Raw genomic sequence first — 25,618 nt, forward strand, 5'->3', positions numbered from 1 at the left:
ATTAATCGCTATTGGCTTACACAGCTGTTTTGTGTATGGCTGCCATAAACAAAACAAAAATAATACTAAAGTCCAGAGAGACAAAGCAAAAGCAAAATGCCAGGCGGGTGTGCTGAAATTGCATTTTGAAATGTTGTATAACTTGATTTGCAAGCGCGATCGTCGAGCTGTTTTTGCTGCAAATTAAATGTTTTTGCCTCAGCGACTGCCATGCAAATGCGTTCTAAAAGCCTTTTCGAGTTATTAATGTGCATATATGGTCAGTAATTCAGGCAGGCGCTCAGTCAGTTAGATCACTTGGCTCACATCTCCCTGCAGGGGCAAATCAATCGGGACACTGGGAGAAAATATGGCTCCCAAGCTAGGTAGTTATAATCAGTTCTAGGTGATGACAGACTATCTATTTGGATATTTTAGCATTATAAGTATATACGAATTTAACAATAAAAACAAAATATAATATTAAAATAATGAATCCTCTGGAACTGAACTCATTTCGAGCATGAAATCATTATACATATGATTATGTTTAGTTCCTTATTTTAATTTAACAATCATTGAAAATTGAGGAGTTTTTTCGTAGTGCATTTTAAACGAAATGATTTTACGAAAAGCAGCACAAGTCAGTTGAATTGGAATATTTATGACCTATGTAAGTACGTCCTGCCTCTCTATATCGCCAAGGTAAATGGCGTGCTTATCGACGCTTTTAAAAAGAATCACTCTAATGCCCATAAATATGAAATGCTCAATTTGCCACTCAATAATTTCAGCGATAAGAATAAGTTCACCTTTCAGAAGGTTCCAGAAAAAGCAAAAGTTTGAAATTACAACTTTTCTTTTTTAACTAATACCCACTAGTAATTCGAGTTGTGGTGACATGGAGTTTATAGTTTATTAAAGAGACTACAGTAATTGAAACTGCAGTTTTACTTTTTCAACTGATACTAACTATTACCTCGAGATGTGGTGATAAAACTAATTTAAATCACAATACAGTACTATTTTTAGGGAGTTGAAACTCGTAATTTAATGTTATATTTTTCAATTTTTTTTTTTTTTGGGAAACGGAATTGTTTTGAGGATTTGTAAAACTAATACAAATATAGCGATATTCCTTGGGAATAAAATGAAAAGGTGTAATTTCTATTGTCATATTATGTTGGGTGGTCGGAAATGCAATTGCTTTCGGCATACAGAAGCTGAAAATGTTTTCGGGATCTGAAGAGGTTACCCAGGGGCTGCGATAAGGCCGAATGATCTGAAGAGCCTCCACACAAGATTTTCACATGTTTACATAGCTGTGCCGGCGATCGGCTCTTAACAAGCCCACCGCTAAGTGCTCCATGTTTGCGTTTGGCCCGGAGTAAATTTGATTTGATTTGTGTTGATCTACTGTCCACCTCCTCCTCCTCCTCTTTATCTCCCTTCTCTCTTCTTTTATCTTCTCTTTTCTAGCTCCTCCTTCTTCCCTTTCTCCTCGTTTTTGCGGGGGCTTTCTTAAAGCGGCAAGTGTCAAGCGATGCGTGGCATCGTTCAATTAAGCGCCGCGCAAGCAATTCAAACTCAGATTCATATTCCTTTTCATATTCAACTTCAACTTGACATACACTAAGCAAAACCAAAAGGGCAAGTACAGAGAAAAAAATTGTGTGCTTTTTACAAATACATATGTATATTTTAGAAAAAATTAATAACTGTCTTTACTTTTATAGAGAAATCACTATTTATTTTACATTTCAAATTTGCATTCAATGGTATAAGTATTTGTGGTTTAAAAGCAAAAGCGTATACAGAAGTTCGACTTATAAAGACCTTTTTTTATAAGGATTATTTTGTAAAGATCGATGTGAATTTTAATTCAAATTTATTTTGAGTGATCTGTTTCAAAATATATATAAAGCTTTTTTTATAAAGATTGTTTTGTCTACATCATTTTGAATTTCAATTTTAATTTATTTTAAGTGCTCTGCTTCAAAATATACCTATTTATAATATGCTAAGCACTGTTATTAGTAATCGAGGTAAATGTAAGTTTGTGTTTCAGAAATGTATCTGAATAATACTTAACCAATTCTTGGTTATTCATTGTTGACTATAACAACATAAAAATTATCAATTTAAATACATGACATAAAATTACACTCTAATGATCCTTTTTTTTCGTGTGCAGCAAATGGAGGCGAAAAATTCTTCACCTTTTTTGTACTTTTCTCTTTTTAGTTTTGTGTTTCTTGAGCTTGCGATCGTTTGAGAGACGCAGCCGCTAGATCGCCGTAGCCAAACTGGCGCTCGCTCAACTCAAAATCGCGCAAGAAGAGAGCAGAGAGCACACCAAAAGAGAGAACCCAACAGTGATGCCAGGTATGGTACGAAAAAAAAGCGCTAGAACGTAAAAAAGTCTAGGCTCAAAATTTTTTAAGCATTACGCATACGACTATTTGTACACGAAATGCGCATACGATTAGTTACAAAATTTGTATTTTAATATGCCTTTTATGTAAAATAATTATATTCTTTTTTACGTTTTGTTTTTTGAAAGAACAAAAGACTTAGAAATACAATTTTCAAAATGAAAATTCATAAAAAATTGAACACAACAAAATGTAAAACAAATTTTATTCAATATACTAAACGACTCTAGGACTTGAACTTGAACCCTTATAGAAACAAATGTGCTTCAGAAAGCACTAAGTCAAAACCTTACTTATAAATTTTTCTAGTTTGCAACATTATTATTTTTATCCGAAAGTTCTTTTTTGCCAGTTCTTTTAGACACCTTTTTTACTGATTCTAATGGATTTAAGGCTAGAACTGAAGCTGAAAGCTCAGCACTGACTACCGCTCTGCCGCCGTTTGCCGCTCGTGGCGGAGATTGGAAGTGGAGATTGAGATTGGCGGTTAACGTTTAGCGTTCGGCGGTTTGGCGCTCAGTTTGTCATTTGCACGCGCTTACGCCGGTTGGCCGACCAACAAAAACAAGGCTACAGAACCGAACCGTCTGACCGCACGCGTGTTTCAATTTGGTGCGCTGATTTCACTGCTAATATAAATAAATGCGAATATTTACTTGGGCAATTTACGGCTAAGGTTCGCTTAAATATATGTACATATATACTTTTTTTTTTGTTTATGGAGTGTGTCTATATTTCCCATATGTGTCAAAATCTGCGTGTGTTTGTGTGTGTGCTGGAGCCGCCATAAAGTTCAAAGTAATAAAAAAAATAAAACGGGAAAGAAGGAAAAATTTGTTTGCGTTTGCGTTGCAAAAATGCCGAGAAAAGCTAAAAAAGAACTCAAACAAACAGAGAAGAAGAATTTTTTTCTCTCTTGGTTCTTTTCTCCATTTTTTTCTCGGTGGTGATCATGATCACCAGCCCACGCAACAAAACCAAACAAACAAAACAAAAACAAATTGAAGCTACAAACAAGAATTTAACATCTCTCTATATGCTGCAATTTGAATTTATTTTTTTGCAATTCCCCCGGGTTAATCTTAATTAGCAGTGTTTATTTGTGAACAAAACGCCCCCTTGTTAAAAAAAAAAAAAATACAAATTGGCAGACACCTTGCCATATATCCATATCCATTATGTCCGCCGCTCGTCATCATCGTATTTTGATATTTCAAGGTTAAATGACGACGGAGAAAAGCAAACGTGAAATAAAAATCTGTTTTTAGTTTGCTTTTGCCATAAAAACGTTTTCTGTTTGGCAAAAAGTCCAACCCCAAAGTCAATATTTTAAAGAGTTTATCGAAATTTGTTTCAAAGTACAGTCAAGTCTCTAAGCTGAAACTCCTAAGCTGAATTGGTTTAAAAAAAACATGTTATTATTGAGTGTTGTTTCAAAGTTCAAAACTCAAAATTTCCTAAAACTCTTTTTATATTATCTGGTTGGTATGATTCAAAATACTAAGAAGATCAAAACCTAACTCGAGTGTTTTAACAATTATATGTTGGAAAAGTATATAACATTAATCCATTTTTTTATTTTGTTCATATATAAAACTCGTAAAAAGTGGATGCTCCAAATTGTTTTTCATACCACCATTTCAGACCTATTCTCAGAACTTTTTGTTTAGCTCGAAGCTCTAATAACTCAAAATTAGCTATGTAAATGGAAAACTAAAGGAAGCTCACAGCCTTTAGACCAAAGTCAAAGCTATTAAAGGTTCAACGAAATTTGTGCCAAGTGTATGAAAACAAGCGATATTCAACAGAAACCAAAACAAACTGCACGAATTTCAAGTAGTAGAAAGCAAAGAGCAGCAGCTCAACAGGCTAAAAACATTAACCCCGTCAAGTGCCCTCAGCATTCTACTACTACTTTTTCGCTTTTAAAGTGGTTGGACCTTTGGCTAAATGAGCTTTTGCGGTAGACTCGCTTTTAACAGTAATTTTTACGAGCTTCGGAAGAAAGTCGGTGACAATTGTGCAGCCGATAAGATTTGCTAAATTGCTGGAAAGCCTGCAGTTAATTGCTATCTTTCAAAAGAAAGCATTCATTTCGAGAGACAACGAGACAAAGAAAATTGAAAGATTTTTCTAAAAATTTGTTAAGTGAGAAAATATCAACGAGAAAATAATATGCATGTATTCAGATTAACGAAGAATATTCTAAGAATGTTTTAAATGCAGAGCTTTTTACAAAGCATTATCCTATTGGTCAAATATTTAAGAAAATTTAATCTTTTTTAATCTTTGACTGAAAATTTAAAAAAAAGGAAAAATCTCTTAGAACTATGATCCTTTGATCTAAACGACAATTATATCTTTATAGATTTAACTATTGGAGCAAACCTTAATAGATAATTTGCAATATTTAAATCTTATCCATTATTTTTTCTTGATATCGATACATCATAAAGATAGTTAATTATAACTTTAACCCTCAAATTTCCACCATGACTGATTCCCAACTGTCTCTCGGTTAAAAATATTTGAGTTAGTCATTAAGTTTCCAGAAAATTACATTTTGCCGTGTAAGCTGCATGGAGTAATGCGAAAACCCTTGGTAACCAAATACACATGTGTCATCCTGCAAGAATTGAGTCAAATTGTGTGGCAATCGCTCGACTTTCTGACTCATTTACAATCTTATCGCAATCGATAAAAACAGTGATAAGATAATGCTTTTAACCCGATTCGACAGCATGAAACGATATTTAACTCAGTTAACTGGGGCATTGCAATTGCAGCCTTTCGATTCGCTTAGTTGTCTTTGATTTAATTCAAGTCAATGGTTACAAGTCCATGAAATGTGCTAATTATTGTTTGCACATTTAATTGTGGTTTACAAAAATTCCAAAATGCATACATATATGCATTTTTAAAGCTTTGTTTGCGAAATAATCAAAACATTGCACAAGTCTCAAGTGGTTTTAAATGTTTTGTTAAGCTTTAATGTTGCCAACTTTTGTAAAAACTAATATACGGATTAATTATTAGTGAGTAAGAGTTTTATATTGTAAAACACAATATTTATCAAGCAAAACTTTAAGAAAATATTTAAACATTTTACCCAGCCTTGTTCTTAGCTATAGAAACGTTACCATATTATCCACTTCTTTAAATACCTTCAAAATTATGGAAGTTAAGAGTGCTGGCTAAATAAGGCTATGTGCCAGTATTTATATCATAATGGACGCCTAATTGGACAACGAGTAATTGAAGTAATTCGGGGGGCTTTAAAGCAGATTGTGCCTCTAGTTCTGAGTCCAGGGATTTAACGGTGCGTGTATGCTACTTTTTTACTTGACAGGAAATGCAATTGCGCTTTAATTTAATTTCCTAAGCCCAAGTGCACTCAATGAACACAACTTGATTGAATGGGAATTACCCCAAAGGGTTGAAAACAGCGTCTGCGACACATCCGCAATTTTTAGGCCCCGATCCATGGTGTATAAATAATGTACTTTTACAAGTCTTAGATTATTTAAGGATGACTTTATACCTTACCCTGTCAACTACAGATAAGATAGGATCCCTAGAAAAGTGTGTCAAGTCAGTCATATAGCAACTAAGGCAATCAAGACTTTAAAGTTATAAAAATGTTATAAACAAGAAATGAATAAATGAATAAATATACCCTTGCAGCTTTTGCAAAAACTAAATATTCTTGAAAACATTACAATTATGATTTACTTGCGTATATGTTTAAAAACATAGATGATTTGCAGCTTAATTATTCGATAGTTCCTATAGCAGCAAAATGATATCGTTTTCCGATTTAAAAAAATTAAAAGCGTAACTCTGAACTGCAAACTTTTGACTGAAATTATAATACCCTCTGCAAGGGTAAAAAGAAAAAAAAAACAAAAACTAAGAGCAGAGGTTCAAGTTAAGATTACCCTCAGCTTTAAAATCACACATCAAATATTTAAAACAAAATATTATAACTTTTTTGACTTAGCATTTCCGGATTTATGTAGCTTCGTGAAATACTTGGCATAAACGTATGTGATGGCCAACTTGGAGACTCTGGAATGCCCATTCGTGCCGGTTACTCGAATTCCTCGACTCGTGCGCAAATATTTTAACAGTCGCCACTTGAGATGGCAAGCTGACTAAATTTCCTCTCGCTTAAATTGAGTTTTATAAACAAATGGAAATGGAAATGGCCGTAAACAAATAACAAAGCATAATTGCTTATGTTCGGGCTACCAGACCCACCAGACATGGTCTCCAATTCCAGGGCCAAAATGAGACCTCCGAATTCAATTAACAGGCACCGTGATTGAAGGGTTGGTTCACTACTGGTGAAGTGATCACAATTGGAGAGTGTGTTGTGATTCAATTAGAGCCTCGTTCTCTTCCCCGGCTTGAAAATCGTTGTTGGGCAATAACGTTAGCTAATTATGATCGACACTCTCAACTGTCCAAAGTAGTTGGACGATGCTTCGCCTTGAGATCGCCAATCGATCACTCAGTTTTGGGACAGCTTGAATTTCTTGTCTCAGTTTTGCAAGATTTTTTCTCATAGAACTGGGAACTATTACCGAAACAATTCTAAAAGCTATAATATTATACACAATACTTGAAATTTTTTCATTTACCAATTAGAGTCATGACTTTTTTTAAAAATTTTAATTAAACCTTTTTTTTTAAATTCATTTAAGCGACCAAAGAAATCGCAAAAAGAACTACGATTTTAGTAAGAGCCCGCTAGCAAATTTGTACTGGCGTTTGACCTCGGTATCTTAACATTAAGTATAATTTCTTATCAGCATTGCAAAGGAAATGAGACTTTTGGAAAACTTTCACTCAAGTAGTTTATTACTACTTCACTGCGTTGCAAGCTTTCACACTCATAGAAAAAATTCCCAAAATTTAGAAATCTCGCCTTTAAATCGGCTAGTCTTTGAATCAAAGACAAAAATTTCTTGATTCAAGAAAAAGTTGTAATTAAAAATGGAAATCCTTTCTGATTGTAAGCTTTTAAGAAAAAAAACTTTTTTAAAAATAGAAAAAAAAACTTAATTTTGTTTTTTTTTTCGGACGAGAACAGCAACAACAATTTGACTTTGAGTTCCATAGAGCAATATCCTTCAAAAATAGAAAACCAGCCTTTGACTCACAAAAGCAATTCGAAAGAAAAAGAACGATAAAATACGAAGTCAACGATGTCAGTCGGATGACTTTGCCGAAAGCTCAAATGGCGTTCGGTTCAGCAACGTCATTCATTAGGATTTTAAAGGAGAAATCGCCTTTGAGATCAAGAAAGAAGTATCCCTCAAGTATAGAAAAGCAGCCTTTAACTAAGCCGATTAATGGTTGCCTAGCGGCTAAGTTGCCTGACCAGAAATAAATCTGAGCAGCAGCACGAGTTCGAATCCCCCATTTCGAGATTATTTCTTTTTTGTATTGATAAAAAAGGGAAATCACTCACGTGTCCTAATGTGCTTAGCTAAGTTAAGGCAGACAAAAAACTTAAGGAAATTATTTAAAATGATAACAACTTTTTATAGTAAATACAGGAAAATAAACAATTTCTGAATATATTGTATCAGATTTGTATTTGTATTTATTATAAAATTTTATCCTAACGCTACAAGTTTGGAACTTATAAATTAATGCGCTAGTCACTTAGAGTTTGCAAATATTTAATTGTTACATTATACTTAAAACTAATTTTCATAAAAAGTAACCTAAGTCGCCTTCTATTTTTATTTTAATTCACGGAATAGTGTTTTTAAGGTGTGTGAATAATTTTATCTTGAATTGCGTGGCACTGCAACTATTTTTAAGACGATCAGTTCCATGATCGATTAGCATTAATTAAAAATTGTCTTTCGGATGTCAATGATCTAGGTCTTATGCAAGTAAGATTGTTTGCTCTTCTAGAGGATGTAAATTGAAGTTTTTCGAAAAGATACGAAGGTTCTTATTAGAAAATAATTTTTTGCAGAAAAATTAAGTTTCGCATCTTTATCCATTCATTTAGCGAGATATCGAATATTTTCAGCGAAAATTCGGATACGTGATATCTATGTGGTTGGTTGAATATATACCTGCTTATGCAATTAAATAGAACTTCAATTTTGTTCTTACTGGTAGTGTCACAGTTTGAAAAAACTTCTACTCCATAAAATAGCGCTGGAACAATGCAGGTTTTAGCTATAAGTAAACGTATATGGGTGGGCAGGCAATTTTTAGTTACGGATAATGTCCTTATTATGCCATATGTTTTCCCTACAGACTTTGTAATATGATCATTCCAGGTAAGAGTTCTGTTGAATGTAAAACCTAAGTTTACAGCTGTATCAACGTACTCAAGTGGCGTGCTATTCATACTCAGTGGCTGCAAATTGAAAAGATATGATTGTTTTGATTATTTTTAACATGACTCGTCCAAGCTGACGAAACAGTCATTACTTTTGACATTCATTCTTTGAGTGCGAACATAGCCTAGTGTTACAATGTCCAACTCCCGCGCGGAAGGCCTGGGTTCGATTCGCCGACGACCAAATAATAATGTGCATTTTTTTCAAGTTTTGGTATTATTTGTGCATTACAATGTTCTAATGTGAATTTTAAAAATCATGTTTATCTTTATCATCTTCTACCCCCCTAGTTAAATTTTAAATTAAATTGCATGTGTGTTAGCTAGCGGGGGTGTTCTTCTCGTCGCGCGCTTTATTTGTGAGAGTAGTTTGCACGTCGAAACTTGTCAGTGTGTGTATGTCGCCGACTGCAATTTCATACAAATAACTGTTCGTGTCGCGACGCTTCCTCTGACAGAACTTTGAGAAACTATCTTATTTTTAAGAAATATATTTTTAGCTTTAAGAAATATTTTTTATAATTTTAAGAAATATTTTTTCTTGATTTAAGACATAATATTTCTAACTTGAGAAATTTTATTTCTTGGTTGAAGAGCTGTATTTCTTGTTTGAAGAAAGAAATCAAGATTAATTAAAGAAATAAATTTTCTTCAAATGAAGGCGACTGTCTATTGCGAAAATTCAAAGGCGATTTTAATGGATTTTAAGAAGAAATTTCTATGAGTGTAGTGAAATTAAAATAATCCCTTTGCAAAAGTTTTTTAAGGATTACATTAATTTACGTTACTGGTGTATTATGTCTTAAAAACTGGTAAAAAAAAACGTTTACCTCGATTCACAGAGTTTCCACAGAAAATTCTAGTAGAGAAAGTACAATTTTTTGTTGCTTTTTCATCTAGGACAACGAAAAATAAAATTAGCATAGTACTATTTGCCATAAATTATCTATTATATTAAATATCAATGAATAAGTATAGGTATAGGAATCTTGAGTTTAATCAGGTAGGTACTTTGAGTTAGAACAGTTATAGAAAAGCTACCCGCATTATCTGCTATAAAGAGGGAAAAATTGAGCTCACTTGTGGGGTGACAAGCCAAAAGCACACACACACACACAGCACAGCAATTTGACACACAACCGCAAATACACAACTTTAACTCATACAACCAAATGTGTACATGAATAATACTATGTAGATAAGAAACACCTTCAAAGATAAGGCTGAAACGAATCGGACTTTATCAGCATTTCCACGGAACGCTTACGGCGGAGAGCAGTGCAAAACGGAGCGGATGGTAAACACAACTGAAAAGTCAACGTAGAGTGAGCCGGAGAATAGGCGGAAAGAAGAGAGCGAGTGGAGAAACATAGGTTAATATGAGTGAATAATTAGCCATAGGCGGATCAGTCGAGAAACCATGCGGAATATCAGAAATCTCAAGGATCCCACGGCATGGACATGGCTCCTCCTGCCCCTCTTGTCCCCCCTGCTCCTCCTCCACCCCGTTCAGGCGGATCTGACGAAGGTGACCTGCCGGGAGTATGGAACCACCATTACCTGCGATTGTAACAACTCCGACCAGGTGAGTCACCCTACAGGCAAAATAACTAATGTTTACATACGGTACTTCTAATCTAAACAATGAAATCATAACCGTTTTTTAAACAAACATATTCTATGACCTCATCATTCCAATTTGAAAAAGTTTTATAAAAAAGTGTTAAAAACTTGTATTTTAAATTAAAATCTTTTAAATGCCCAAATGAGTAGCAGAAGCATTACTTAATAAGCAAACATATGAAAAGGATATGACAAATACATCTAAAAGCAAATTACATAAAACTTAACGTAATATTTACGTATGATGAATAATTTGAAGAGAAAGGTGGTACACCTTATATTCATCATTTAGTTATTAAATAAATCAATTATGTATTTTTCTGATTTTTTAGCAGATTACTTATGCAGATTATTAAGTACATTTTTTATTTTCTATATTGGCAATCAAAAGCCCTTTTATTTACTTTGTTTTGTTGATCAGATTTCTATTACATATCCCTAAAACAGTTTTGTTAAAAAAGGCTTCAAACCATATTTTTTTGTGAGTAATTATTTAAAAACAAATGTTATACACCCTATTGTCATCAGTAAGGATGTATAATTGTTAAGCTAATTATCAAATTGAGCAAGATTTGTTTTACATATCCCTAAAACTATTTAAAAAAAAAATGTTACTCTAGCCTTTATAAACATTTCCTTTTTATTATATTGTTGAATATTTTTTATTAACCTGTTTTTATGTACCATTTAATGAAACTTTTTTTATTTTCAGCCTATGGTTTTACCGCTCCTGCATGGAAGCGTCTACCTGGTGGAGATCCGCAATTGTCGCGACCTTGTGGTGGAGGCCAATCGGCTGGCAGACACTGTGGGCCTGCGAAAGGTTACCTTCCGCCAGGTGGGTCAGCTGGTGCTCCGGGAACACGCTCTGAGTGTGCCCCGCTATGCCAGCAACAAGGCACTGATCGTGGAGTTCGAGCAGACGAACCTCCAGCTGATCGAGTCGCATGCCATCAACGGCAACATCGAGGAGATCTCATTCGTGGGCGGACGGATCGAGCTGATGAAGCCCTTCGGGTTCACCACCACCAAGGACAGTGCCATATTGCTCAAATTCGACGGGGTCACCATCCAGCGCATTGAAAGTCAGGTGAGCCAGATGATACGACTTCACAATATTCACGGATTACTTATCCCCATATATTATTTGCAGGCCTTTAAGAAGTTCGCCGTGGAACAAATGACCATCGCCAACTGTCAATTTCTGGGTGATCTGCCCACGCGGGCTTTCTACGAACTGGAGGTCACCAACGAGCTGAGTCTGCGGGGCAATCACTTCCAGGAGGTCCACTCCCATGCCTTCTCCTTCAAACGTAAGTGTATATTGGTTTTTTGGTTTTAAAAGTGAATTACCGATTTTGTTTGGTCTTATAAATTTATCAATATTTTTTGAAGTAAGCCTTTTTCGTTTTAATGTAACAACCTCACTAAAGCTTCAGGCCTTTTATAAGTCCTTAATTGATATAAATATATTTCACGTTTTATACGTGAGTTTTGTAGCAATATCGATAGCAACATTTGCCCACTTTAAGGGATATTTTTTTGTCTTTTTCTAATTCTTTAAATATATTATTTTCAATATTATCCAATCCAGTTATCTCTTATATTTCCTTGCCTTTGCCTATGATTTTTTTTTATTGTCAATTTAGTTCAATCGTCTTCCAGAAATTTTCTTGATGACCCAGTAACACGATCATAATGCCTAACTCTCTTCCAGTTGTTTCCAAGTTGAGTCTGAGCGACAACCACTTTGTGTCCGTGGACGGCGAGTGGTTGGAGGCCCAAATCCGGGATGCGGTCTCCATCCGAGGCAACGATTTCGGGGCCACCAGTGAGATTGCCTTCCGCAGCCTCACCGTTCATCGATCGTATCAACTGAGTGAGCACTTGGAGCTCCGCTTCCACAACAACAGCCTGCGAAGCTCTCGTCCAGGAGCTGATCCCCGGGTCGATGGTGCCGGAGTAGCTCAGGTGGCACCTCAACCCCTGCGTTTTGACGACAGATTCACCGTGAACATCCGGGATCTTCGCTATGACAATGCCTGGAACTGTGAGCAGCTGGACAGGAATGTGGAGCCAGCACTGCCACGGGCGGACTTCTTTCGAGCGCACAGTGATCAGTTGTTGTTCCATCCACCCGACTATGTGACCCAGTCCGGCGGAGAACGACAACTCGAGCCGTATAAGCCACTGCGAACACTAATCACTGATCAGTGTCGCCAGCGGAGCTACCTGGCCTACATAATCTCGGGAAGTGTGCTCCTGGGATTGCTCCTGCTCCTGCTGATCCTCCTGCTCTGGTGGCGAGTGGTGCAAAGACGACGACGCCGCAAACTGGACGTAGTGCAGCCGGAACCGCGCACTTACAAGGAGACTCAGATCGTATACCAAATCGAGAATGCTGGCCTGCTAAAGACTGATTTGTAGATGTCAAGGAAAGACACTGGGAGGAGGTCTATTCAGAGATTCCTCCCAGAAACACACAACCCACAGAGACACAGAGCTGAATGAAGCTAGAGGAGCGGGTGGAGCACCACCACCCATCATACGAAACCACCAATGCGTGACCTTTCGCTGTACCAAAACAATAGCCTACAAGTTTAGTCGTTAATAATCGTATTCTATAATTATGCTTAAAGTCGTAATGTTTGTCAGCTTTTAAGATGCCCATGTAAATAGTCGCATGTAGGCTGGGATCTTGCCCAGAAATATCCAGGTGGGTTCGCCATATCCCACCAAATACTTATATGGAATAAATCAATCTAAAGCCAAAAGGGGCGTTTGTATTTTATGAGGTTCAATATTTATACTAAAGATTTTACTTATAATATTGGGTGCAAGTATGTAAATAGCTTAAATATTTAAAAAGTGCATAAGATATTCCTGGATCTATATATATTTACATATATATATATAGTATTCCTATTCTTTGAAAAGCTTAAGAATTTTTCTCTAAACAAATTTTCTGAACTTTCAATTAATGAATATTTTTAAAATAAACAAAACAAAGGGCAAAACTCTGTATACTGTAAGATGATAAGCTAAAATTGTGTATATGAAATTTTATATATATTTACAAAGTTTGCATGCAATATTTCTAGAAATTGCATACACATACATATGTTTATAAAATCCAAAAGCCTTTGAGGAAATGTCTTGCAAAGGTTTATTGAAGATTTTGTTACAATTATTGAGACCTATTGATCCTATCAGTTTCCTAAACAATATGAAGAATAGCAAGTTGAAAAACTCACCCGATGGGCAGATACGATTCCAGAGCCTGGTGCACGGTCAACTGGGGTTCGGATAGGGCAAATCCCTTAGAGAGCAGGGTGTGATGGGCGTTGATGGTCTCCTCGATGCCGCTCATGTCCTCCACATCCTTGTCATCTGATGGTTTAAATAGGACATTTAGAGTATATGCTTTAATTACATTCAAATTTAAATTATTTACCTGGCAGATTGAGTTCCTTCTTCATGAGATTGGCACTGCACATGCCGCCCAAGTAGGCCAACTCCTGTTCCAATCGAATGAGACACGAGTTGCTGGCATTGATCTGAGCGAGATGGAAAAGCATGGATTAGAAAGAGATGGGTTTATTTATGTAAAGAGTTTTTGGGGAGTACCTACATAAATACTTATAATTAGGTACGTATCTAGGTAATCAAATATTGTACTTATGACCTTATCTATATAAACAAATGAATGGCTACCTTTTTAACTTTCTTAGGTACTGAAAGCTAAGCTGGGCACTTAGGTTTGAATATATGTATTTATTTTTTGTACTTAGAAACCTAAAAAATGGTGTACCTAGGTATTCTTTGTTGGCAATGTCTTGTACCTTACCTAGGTACAACAAACGAGTATCTTTTCCAACAGTCTTTATGCATCACCAGGGGAATACTTACCGATGTGGGGTTGTCGTAGCCCACCACCAGACACTTGAAGCCATAGCGATTGTTGTGCGGATCCTGGGCGTAAAGTGAGGCCGTCTCCAAGGAGAATTCCACACAGTTGCCGGGCAGAATGAGGACATTGTGCAGCCAGGTGGAGGCTCTAGAAGATTAGAGCTTTAGTTAACATCACCCTCAATTGCAAATGTATTCCCACTTACGTGTTGAACTTCTTGACCACAATCCACTCCCTGTCATTGGGATCCTGGCTGCGCAGCGGAGGCATAGAACTGGCAGCCGTTGCGGATCCTGGCGCGTTTCCGCCACCCGGACTGCGACAGCAACTGGCCATGGTCAGCTGCACACTGGCGGATCGCCGGTGGGAGCTAGGTGGTGCTGTGGCAACGCCACCGCCGGCAGTGCGTCTCCTGTCCGCCCCTGCACCATGTGCATAGTTATCCGCCTGCTCCAGATAGTCGTCCACGTGCGGAACGGACTGTGCCTGCTGCGAAGCCGGACGCATGGGAATCGAGAGGAGCAGGTAGTCCTCCAGCTGGGCAGTGCCACACTGCGGATCGAACTCGATGGTGAGCCACTGGACGCAGGGCGGGAACTCCACGCGATAGCTACTGATGCTGGCACTGCGATAGGGGTGCTCACTCTCCACCAGACAGTAGTGGTTGCTCGTGGTGCTGCTGCTGCTGCTCGAATTGGACCCCGAACTGGAGTTCTGTGGCGCGAAGATGGCCGGCTCCGGCTGACGCTGATCCTTGGCCACATGCAGCTGATTCAGGGCAGCTATGTGCGGCAGGATCTCCTTGATCAGGCCGAGTATCTGGACGGAGCTCTTGGGATCACTGCAGGCCAGATTGGCAATGTGTGCATAGACCAGTGGCAATAGCGTATGGAACATATTGGAGGCGGACAGATTGAAGACCTCCAGCAGCTGCACGGCGGCCACTTGGCTGCCCACGGCACCCACTCCGCCGGATTCACCGGCAATACTCGCTCCACCGCCGCCGCCGCCACCCAGAGGAGCAGCCGAAGCAGCAGAAGCGGCCGCCATGCCGGCCACCTCCAGAGGAGCCTCCTCCGAATCGGAATGCACGGTCACGGTTTGTTGCGCCGGCAACTCGGCTACCTCGAAGTCCGTGGTCCTCTCGTTCCCATTTATCGGCACACTCTGACTTTGACTTTGACTTTGGCTCTGACTCTGGCCATTCCTCAAATCCGCCGACTCCTCCACTTCGGTGGCTCCAATCTCGATTTCCATCTCGAAGGGGTTCGTTGATCGCTTGTCAAACTTGAGCGTCTCCATGAGGCCCTTCGAGAAGGACTCGATGCGTTTGCCCAAATCCCTGGCGGTGGACAGCTGCGGATCCCCTGCAGCAGGCAGCTGGGCCGCTGTCCTCGAGTTGTTCGCCCAATTGATGTCCATGTGCTCCTCGATGGGTGTGATATTGTGCTCCGAATCGATGGTCTGCGTGTGATTCGAACTATTGTCCGAGGGCGAGCACGAAGCGGCCATGGCATTGCGTGCCAGGATCAATAGTTCGGTACATTTTTTGGTTATATCAGCGGCGATTTGTAGGGCCGTGTCGCGGGTGGAGACCTCATGGGGGCCGAGAAGCATCAGGCGCTCCTCCACGTGATTGGCCACATTCGAGCCATCTGTACCTCCTCGTCCACCACTGGCCGCATTTCCGTCCTGTTTCATGGGTGTGCTGTAGTACAGGATGCACGGCAATTGACCCCTGGCCGGAGTGGTGCCATTGAAGCTCAGATCGCAGGCATAGAAGTGGAACTGGGCGCCACATGGTCCTCGGACAGCCGACATTCCGGCATCGCCGCTACAGGTGCGAGCTCCCTGGGAGCACAGCCTCAAAGCGTAGCGGGCATTCTCCTTTATGTGCACCGGATGGTCGAACTTGATCTCCGCCATATCGTTGTGCACCGCCTCCTGGTCGTAGCTCCCTGACACCGACTCCAAGGTCTCCCACTTGTGCTGCGGCTGCAAGTCCGCCGTATTGTCGTACAGCAACTCCAACTGATAGTCGTAGCTCCCGGATCCCGAGTAAACCATGGCGCCAGCTATGGCCACACCAGGTCGATCCACGGCGAAGGCGATGGCGTCGGGTCCAAAGTTTCCCGTGTTCCAGGTGCGGCTCACATCGCAGCGGGCGAACCGAGCTCCGGTCGAATGGAGCGTTCTGGGCGGCATGAACAGTTTGTCGAATTCCCCCATGGCCGTTTGGTACACGATCTCGGCCAGCACTCTGGCCAGCAGATGGCAACAGTTGTCGATTAGTCCCTGATTGACGCACTCCTTGCCACCTCCGGGATAACTGCCACCCAGACTTCCCAGGCTTCGGCTGTAAATAGCCTCGATGCGGGAGCGTATGGGACTGGCAATGATGTCCAGCAGTCGCACCAGCACATCCTTGAATGTCCACGAGTTGCTCAGGAAGTCGCTCTTCTCCTGCTGCGTCCGGTATATCATTTGCTCCACCAGCACGGGATACGGATGGGCGTCCGTGGAGGAGAGCATGGGCAGGCCGGAGTTGTCGCTGGGACTGATGATCGACTGGCGTTCGTTCCCGGCCGCACTGAGCAGCGAGAAGGTGGCCCTGAGCTTCACCGATGGCGAGCACAAGCCCGCCAGGATCGCACTGAGCAGGCGGGAGTGCAGTGCTCCACGATCCATCTGGGCGAGCAGGTCGCACAGGCAGTTCCACTTCAACGAGGAGGTCGGATAGAAGGCATCGAAGCAGGCCACAAAGCTCAGGTGACACTCGTCCAGGATCTCCAGCGAGAGTTCGTAGCCTGCCAGAGAAACAATCGATCATAAGTGAATGGTTCAAGGACCATCAGGAATAAAGACTCAACCCTCACCCTCATCCGTGGCTATGTCCTTGAAGATGTCGTCACAAAAGATGCCAATGAGCAGGGCCCGCACATTGCCAATGCACTCGGCCAGCTGGATGTTCTCCATGTTGGTCTTTCGGGTCACTGGAGTTCCGCTTCCGGTTGCCGCCGCCGCCGAAGCCGAAGATGTGGATGGTACGCCTCCGCTGCCGCCACTGCTGATCATTGCCGGGGCCACCGATGGCGATGGGTCACCAAAGTACTTGGCCATCACGGCTGCATTGCCCACAACGCGGGGGGCATTCTTATCTGTTGGGTGAAGTTTTGAGGATTGCATTAGTATAAAACAGCTAAACTTTTCAAAATAAACAACCGGGTTTTGGGTGGCGCCCTCTGACGAACTGCTGGGTCAAGAACTCCGTTGTTCAAAAATGCTGTGACGTCATAATTAAAACTTTCCTAATAACTTTTAAAGTAATGGTTCGATTTTAAAATGTTTTGGTGAGTCGCTAGATATTAAACAAATGAATAAATACAGCTCATTAACTGACCTCTGCCATGGCTCAGAGTGACATGACTGACTTTTGCGATTTGTGGGCGTTAGGATGGGCGTGGCCAAATTTATAAATAAACTTAAGTATAATTGAATAATATTGGAAAAAACTCACCTTTATTTGTCTTGGCCTGGATCTTGGAGAGGGTGGAGGAGGCCACCAAGCCACTGCCATGGGCTGCATTGGAGCCTGCATTCGCCACCAGCGATGTGGAGGAGCTCCGCTGGGGGTAAATCTCATTGGTGTACTTGCGCAGCAGGCGCAGACATGACTTGATCACATAGCCGAGGTACTGCAGCGACTGCTGCAGCTGCAGTGGCCTGGAGCGATCTCGTTCCTCGCGCAGCTGCAGCTTGAAGCAGTCCCAGGACCAGCTGAGCAGCACCACCAGACTCTCGAAGCACTCCCGACTCACGCTGTTGGCAAAGGCCCGCGAAATTCGCTGCACCGGATCGGCGTCCATCTGCGCCGGCGTCTGCTTGCAATCCTGGGTGACCAGGCGGTACAGGATGGCCGGTATCTGGCCAGAATTGACGTCGGTGCCGTTATTGGCCTTCTTGCTGGACTTGAACGAGAAGACCACCTGATCCTCGGTCGTCACGGAGGCCTGGCCGCAGGATCCGCAATCGGAGGAGGGACCTGCGATGCGGGCCCACACCAGGTACCATCTACCAGCCACCGCACTAACCGGTTTGGGCAGTAGGATATGGTGCTTGCTCCTGGCGCCACACTCGTACGGCACCTCCTTGGTCTCGCTGATCAGGATGCCCTCCTTCTCGTAGCCTCCCCCGTCGCCGCCCAAATCGAAGAGCTTCAGCTTGCAGCTGTACTCCCCGCGTCCGCCGAACATCCCGAAGCCGCAGATCACAATATCCGTGTCCGCCGAGAAGCGTATGGCCTCCACACTGTGCCCGGAGTACCCCCATCCGCCGCCGAAGTTATCGAAGCGGTTGACCACCTGGAACTCCCCGGCCTGCGTCTCCGCCGACTGTTGCGTTTGCTTGAGCAGCGGCTGCTCGAAGCATCCGGGTATGTTGTCCTGCGCCGAGGTGAGAATGTCCAGGCAGGCCAGTAAATTCAAAGAGGCCTGCGAGCGGGCCACTCGGGAGTCCACTCGATCCGGCAAGGATAGTTCCGGTGAGAGCAATGATCGATAAGTGGTAGAGTTCTGAAAGAAATGAGAAAGTTATTAGAGTCACCAAAATATAATAAAAAAAAAATATAATAAAAAAAAATATAATAAAAAAAAATATATATATATAAGAAAAAGATTAATAAACTCTAAAATTTAAACTAAATTTGAAATATTTAACAGAAAATAAAATTAAGGAAAACGATATATCCAGAGAATAATTTTAGGTTTCAGATTTTAATTAAAATCAGCTTCCTATTTAATATTGTTTTTTTTTTAATGTTCAGTAAGATGTGATATTATGAGTTAAACTATAAGTAAACAAACTTCACATGCCAGGAAACAGTGAAGCAAATAAATAAATAAATAAATAAAGTGGTTCTAAACTAGTAACCCACCGCATCGCTCTCGTTGATGTCACTGGCCACCACATTGTGGCAGCGCAACTTCCGAGCAGCTCCATCGAAAACCCACAGGACATTGTAGGTGGGATCCATGGTGAAGGCCAGTTGTGGAGGCGATGGAATGGCCTCCGGGGAACTGGCTCCCTGCTTGCCAACGCGACGTGGTCGTGGCCCAGATCCCGCTGATCCCGGTGTGCCAGGAGGTGCTGAGACTGTGGCCGCAGTGGAAGATCCCACCGGATCCGGTGGCTGCTCCTCGAAGATCTGGTTGCGTGCCTCATGCATGCTCCGCGACATCTGCTCATTGATGGGCACCCCAGCCGTGGCGGTGCCCGTCAAGGCGGTCAGAAGCGAGGAGGTGGAGGAGGTGGCATGTGCCGGTGAATCCGCCACCGGGGTCACAGCCACATCCACATTGGAGTTTATCTCCGGCTGCAGTTGCTCCGGCTGTGCCTGCATTAGTTGCACGAAATTGGTTTGTCCGCGGTAATGTGCCGTGCAACTTCCATCCCGGCGATTTATGGAGAGCGTGTGAAAGGACAACGGAATGCTGGGAATGAGCACTGTTTTGGGCAAAGGATTAGCATTGGAACAGACTAGACTCCCCAAAACCACTTACATATCGTCTTCTTGTTGGCCACCACATGCATTTTGGGCAGCATTTGCGCTGTGATCAGGGATTCGTCTATCTTGATGAAGGTCTGATCTCCGTTGGCGCCAATCCAGGTCACCTTTTTGCCATAGCAGGGACCCAGGCCACTAGATGATGGAAATGCACAACGATTAGTGATGACTATATGCTACTATTTCAGCAGAATGTGCCCTTACAATACAGCTCCGGGTGAGCAGTTCCAGAGGAACTTTTGCCGTTGCGTGAGCACTGGCATTAGCGGCGGCATCTCCTTGGAGCCACTGGGCTGGGCGACGGTGGCCGGGGACTGGGATCGCTCCGGTCCGGGCATTCCCAGCGGTGCCACTGTCGGCGATCCTCCCGATCCTCCTGCGCCATCGGATCCCATGCCCACCGGCGAGTCATCCTCCTGGGATTGTGGCTTCGGACCATAATCACTGGGCAGCCGGCCCAGTTGTCCCTTCTGGTAGTTGCCGAATGTGTAGACCATTCCCTTGGACGTCAGCAGCACAGTGTGGTTGCTCCCGGCGGCTACTTGACTGATGGCTCCGGACACCTGGACACGAACTGGTCCGCTCACCGGCTGCAGATCTCCGCTGCCCAACTGTCCGTACTGATTGCTCCCGAACGTGTAGACCTCACCGGCTAGAGTCAGCACCACCGTGTGGTGCAAGCCACAGGCCACCTGCACCACCGGCGACGAGCTGGTCAGCTGCAGCAGCTGCGGTGCCAGCGGAGCCACTCGCGGTGGGTCCTTGTCCAGGTCAGTGGGCGTGGCAGCTCCCCCGCCGGCGGCTCCCGTCTCCAGTTCGCCCTTGCGCTCCTTGCGACGCATGATGAGGGTTTTGGAGCGCTGCTGGCGCTGTTGCACATCACTTGGCGGCGGCTTTAGCTCCGTTTTGGCTTCTAAAAAAATATAAAATGGTAGAACAAGTAAATATCCCATAAAATATTTAATTCATTAAATAGAAATAAAATGCCATATTCAGCTATGAAAAAGCAAATCCTTCTTTTCTATACTCTACATGAAACCCAGAAACTAATTCTGATTCGCCTTCAACAAAAAGTAAGATTAGATGGTTTAGAAACAATATACGTATGACATAAATATAGCTGCGGTCTAAATAATATTAGTTTTTTAGCTGTTAAAAAATGGCAAATAAAAATTGTTCAGAAAAAACTTTTAAAAATATTTTTTATATTTTCGGATTGATTAGTGGGAAAAATTAAAATAATCCTCCTTAAAATTATTTATAAATCATTTTAATTGAAAAATACATATTTTATAATATTTATAAAAAAATGTTTGCTAGGTTACCAAAAATCTTAAATCATGTTAAGGGCATCATCAGTGAATTTTTACGAATTAAACGTTTTTCAATTTCCTTGATCTAATTAAAACAATATTATACTTTTTTGTAATCTTATTTTTTTTAATTAAATAAAAATTAACATTTTTTAAAGTATTCGTTATAAATTATGTTTTTAATTTTGTATCTTACCTTTTTTATCAATTAACAAAGCAAAATAAGTTTAAAGATTTCTGAGCACATTACATTGTTTTACTACCATTTTTTTGACCACAACTGTACAATATGTATCCCACTCACCATCGCTATCCTGGAGGGCAATGCAGGCGGCGCACAGTCCGCACTTGGCACAGCCCGCATCTCCGTGTCCACAGGGACATATGCTGCCCGCCAAACGCTGATCCAGTGGGACATTCAGGGCGGAGACACAGCTGATATTGTAGCCAGTGCACTCCCGACAGATGACGCACACCCGGCACTGACCCTGCACCAGGTTGTGGTCATCGTAGTCGCACAGCGTGGAGAAGTCCAGCTTCAGGCGCTTGTCCAGTGGCAGCAGGGATGCAAAACAGGCGGCGGCCGTGGAGGATGAGGCAAATGGGGGCACATCCTTCACCGGCTGCAACTTGTTGAATATCCTGCCGCACTGACCCTTGTTGTTCAGTCCGAACGAGAACAGCTGTCCCTTGGCATTGAGGGCCACACAGTGCGCCTTGCCCAGCGCCACCTTGGTCACATGCTGATCCAACAGCTCACTCACAAAGCCCATGGCATCGCAGTGGGCCGTATCCTTGCCGTACATTATAAGTTTGCCGGTTTTCGTAACAAATGCGGAGGTGCCATTGTTGCAGGCGGCATGCACCACCACATGGCCATCGATCTTGGTCATCTTCTTCGGCTTAACCGCCTTCGGTTGCCTCCGATTCTTGCTGCTATCACCGTCTTCCCCTCGACGAGCTGTTCCCGCAAAGAAGACGGTTCCATCATCGTTGACGAGCAGCGCATGGATGCCATCGTGTCCCACGGCCACATGGACTATACTCGCCGCCTTGGAGATGACCAGTTCGGTGAGTTTCAGAGTCGGCGTCCGACCCACACACTTGAGTCCCAGGGCAGCTGATTTTCCATAATAGTACACCCGGCCATTGCTGGCCCGCACCAGCCCGAATTCCTTGCCGCAGGCTATGCCCATCACATCCACATCCGCATCTCTACATGGAGCCGGTAGCTTCGGCTCAAAGCTATTGTGGGCCGATTGGATGCGCTGAATCTGATACTGGTTGAGCAGCTCATCCTCGAAGGCGGCGTAGCCCAGCGTGCGGAACTTCTTGCGGGCCAACTGGAGGGGCAGCTCGAAGGGCGGCGGGTCAATGTTGTAGCTATTGTGGTACAGGTTTAGCTTCTTCACCACCAGTGTGTCCTATTTAAAATAGTGAACAAAATAATCATTAATAAATGTTTGTGGGATACGTTGGGAAGTTAAAAAGTAATGTTCGACAGTTGAAAATAGTTTAAGAGTTTTGAAGTCATATAAAACGATGCTAAGATGTAATTTTCAATAAAAAAGTTATATTCAACAGTTAAAAATGTTTTAGAAAATAATGCAAGCTGCCAAAATTAAAATTTGTATTCCTTTTGGAGAGGTTTTATATAAACAAAAACATTTAAGCTCTTTATTACGATTGCAAATGTTGAAATGTGTAAACCTGCGGGTGTATAAAATACTAAGTTTTTTAAAAAATTTAAAATCTTAAAACGATTAATCATAAAATTAAAATATTAAAAAAACAACAGAAAAGTCAGGTTTAAATAAAAAGTGATTGATAAGAGCCAAAGCCTTAAGACAGTCATGAGCTACAAGCGATTCTCCAGAGATTAAAATCAGTTATCGCCATAGAAAGAGCTTCGATAAGCAATTACGACTCAAATAAAATCCTTTATCAAATTGAATACTATCACTTACATCGCGGTTGCTGCAAATAGCGTGCAATGAGTCGTCGTCCGTAAAAAGCACGTAGTTGAGTCCCTCGCGCATGTGCAGCATGCTCAGTGGACTCATCGCCTTGATGGCCAGCGTGTCCAGGCCCACCATTTGCAGCTGGTCGCCTGCACTGCGGCGACAGGTGCGCCGGAAGTAGAGCTGCCCACCGCTGTAGCCCAGCCAGGCGCTCCGCTCGTGGCTGAAGTCCTCGTTCTGGGCATAAACATGTCCCTTATAGGATCCCCCAAAGCCAGTGCCGATCTTCAGCAGCGTTCCTCCATAAAGTAGGTACACGAACACTCCATCGCAGGCCATCGCCGGCGAGGTGATGGGTGTACCCGTGCTCGAGGGCGGTAATTTAAGGGGGAACTGAAATCAAAGAATCACATTAGAAGGAATATATACATATATGTATATATACTCAGGCATAAAGTATGATTAGAAACCAAATTCTTTATTATAGTCTGACTCTGTCTTTAATTTTAGGTTCTGAAAAGGGGATTTACAGTTCTTTAAATAAGATTTTCTTGTTATAAGCAAGGTTGACGTATAAAAAGCAAGCGTTATTCGTTGTTCACGGACAGTCATACCCTGTAAATTTAGTAAAACGAGTTCAACACTCCTCTGAGCTAGCCGAACGTAGGCGGTCACTTACGATTGGCGCCCAAAGTGGGACCATTTTGTATCCTAGATGCATTTCAGTTACATTTACATTTGCGATCTTAACCCTTTTTATTTTATTTTAGATTGGTCTTTCTGTACCCCAAGGAGTAACGACTCACCTCATCAATCAAGGAATTGTGCGGCACCCCGTGGCTGTGAAAGTCCGGCCTGGTGGGCTTGTTCAGGGCAGCACTGATCACCGTGTGCTGCAGCGTGGCCAGCACCACCGGCAGCTGGACAATCTGGGCGGAGAGCTGGCGCGGCGTCATCAGCATGGCGGCGATGGCCTTCAGCATCTTGCCGGTGTCACCGCGGGCGATGCACAGTCCCAGGAGGGCGGCACAGGCCATGGCCGACCAGTTGGCCTCCGCACCCGTGGCCGAGTTGAGCGCGGCCGGCATGGTGGCCAGATCGAGGAGGAGATCGTACAGCGGATTGATCAGCTCCTCTGGTTCCAGCTTGAAGCTCTCCGGCTGCTGGCCCTGGATGACGTCGAGCAGGGCCTTAAGCGCCTTGGTGCAGAGCAGCGGATGAACGTGGCGTGCATCGGCGATCAGTTCGAAGAGGCTGCGCAATCCGGCGCCCACAATTAGGGGCACGGTGGCATAGACGGGTTCCCGTTCGGTGGGCTCCTCCGTGTCCGAATCGGCGTCACTATTGGCACTGTCCCGTCGTGGTCGCTTCTCCGCGGGCAGACCTGGTCCGCCAACCACCACGGGCACCGGTGCCGGTACTCTACCCTCGCCTAGCACACCCACCGGTCCGCCAGGGGCTCCATTTCCTGGCCCCAATGCTCCGTGCATGGCCAATTGGGCGTGACAGGAGCAATCGAGAATGTTGCTAATCATGCAGCTGTGGGCGCACATCATGCAGCAGGAGGAGTTCAGGGGGCCGCTCCATTTCTTGGCGCCCGATCCGGACTGGCCACCGCCGCCGGCTCCACCCTCCTGGAACAGAGCGTACCGCGTTTCCGCCTCCAGAACCGTGGATCTAATCGCCGAGAATACCGCAAATTTGGACGCATTCGGATCCAGTTCGATGTGCGCCACCGGGAAGGAGGGCAGGATCAGCAGTTGCTCCTTGACCAGTGGTGGATCTAGTGGATTAACCAGACCACCTGCGCCCGCATTCCCCTCGAGAACCGCCGCAGCAGCTGCCGCGGCCATCGCTGCCGCCGATTTATCTTTCCGACTTTTACGCTTCGTTAACACCTTGCGATCGTGTTGCATTTTTCTGAAAAAAGTTACAAAAGTGGGTTAATAAGAGTAATTTTATGAACAGATTTAAAAAACTTGTAAAGAATTTTTAGAAGTCTAACTAGACTACTTTCTGTATTTATACGCAGTACAACAGGTGCATTTTATCCCAAAAACTAAAGTCGACGTAATAATTAAAAAAAATAATTTCTAACTATTCCAAAAATATATTTGACATACATATTATACGAAAAAGTGTCCCTGTAAGTGTAATTTTAGAACTAAATTTGTTTTCATTATCTTAAAAACTATTTATGTACAATTTTAATAATGCTTAATTGGAGAGTACAATTTGTTTCTAAATTACCAAAATCATTTCTGGTAGTGTTGTATTCTAGTAGGTATACTAAAAAAACATACTTCGCTTCTGAATTTAAAAATAAAACTGCTTTAACAAGAAAATTAATATGAATATATTTAACTAAGGAATAGTAAAAAATATAATAAGTGTTTATGCATTTATTTGCCAGCCTCAATTAAGGATATTAAATAAATATTAAAAAACATCTGTAACTATTTTA

At 42.4% G+C, this 25,618-nt stretch overlaps 2 protein-coding genes across 4 annotated transcripts in view; one reads left to right on the top strand and one right to left on the bottom strand.

Moving 5' to 3' along the window:
• LOC108148132 (E3 ubiquitin-protein ligase highwire) overlaps positions 1-25,618 on the bottom strand; it is a 67,972-nt gene that overhangs the window by 39,331 nt on the left and 3,023 nt on the right. Inside the window, exons 2-13 of the mRNA XM_017274979.2 lie at positions 23,961-25,074; positions 23,161-23,547; positions 21,498-22,617; positions 20,085-20,793; positions 19,876-20,015; positions 19,251-19,819; positions 17,835-18,888; positions 17,194-17,475; positions 14,523-17,124; positions 14,317-14,464; positions 13,862-13,964; positions 13,662-13,797 (exon numbers count right to left, since the gene is read on the bottom strand). Coding sequence (XP_017130468.1) covers positions 13,662-13,797; positions 13,862-13,964; positions 14,317-14,464; positions 14,523-17,124; positions 17,194-17,475; positions 17,835-18,888; positions 19,251-19,819; positions 19,876-20,015; positions 20,085-20,793; positions 21,498-22,617; positions 23,161-23,547; positions 23,961-25,074 — 8,364 coding nt within the window. The remainder of the gene's footprint in view (positions 1-13,661; positions 13,798-13,861; positions 13,965-14,316; positions 14,465-14,522; positions 17,125-17,193; positions 17,476-17,834; positions 18,889-19,250; positions 19,820-19,875; positions 20,016-20,084; positions 20,794-21,497; positions 22,618-23,160; positions 23,548-23,960; positions 25,075-25,618) is intronic.
• On the top strand, positions 2,922-13,181 carry LOC108148134. Of its 3 annotated transcripts, none has more exons than XM_017274984.2 (5): positions 2,922-3,026; positions 9,983-10,369; positions 11,120-11,497; positions 11,561-11,720; positions 12,125-13,181. In XM_017274984.2, the coding sequence occupies exons 2-5, from the start codon at positions 10,205-10,207 to the stop codon at positions 12,832-12,834; spliced, it is 1,413 nt and encodes a 470-aa protein (XP_017130473.1). In that variant the 5' UTR covers positions 2,922-3,026; positions 9,983-10,204; the 3' UTR covers positions 12,835-13,181. The 3 variants fall into 3 exon arrangements, with proteins under 3 accessions (XP_017130473.1, XP_017130472.1, XP_017130474.1); XM_017274983.2 differs by having other exon boundaries at positions 2,929-3,090; XM_017274985.2 differs by lacking the exon at positions 2,922-3,026 and adding an exon at positions 5,176-5,449.

The sequence above is a fragment of the Drosophila elegans genome, unplaced genomic scaffold (genome assembly GCF_018152505.1).
Source record: "Drosophila elegans isolate 14027-0461.03 unplaced genomic scaffold, ASM1815250v1 contig_149, whole genome shotgun sequence".
NCBI classification, from domain to species: Eukaryota; Metazoa; Arthropoda; class Insecta; order Diptera; family Drosophilidae; genus Drosophila; species Drosophila elegans.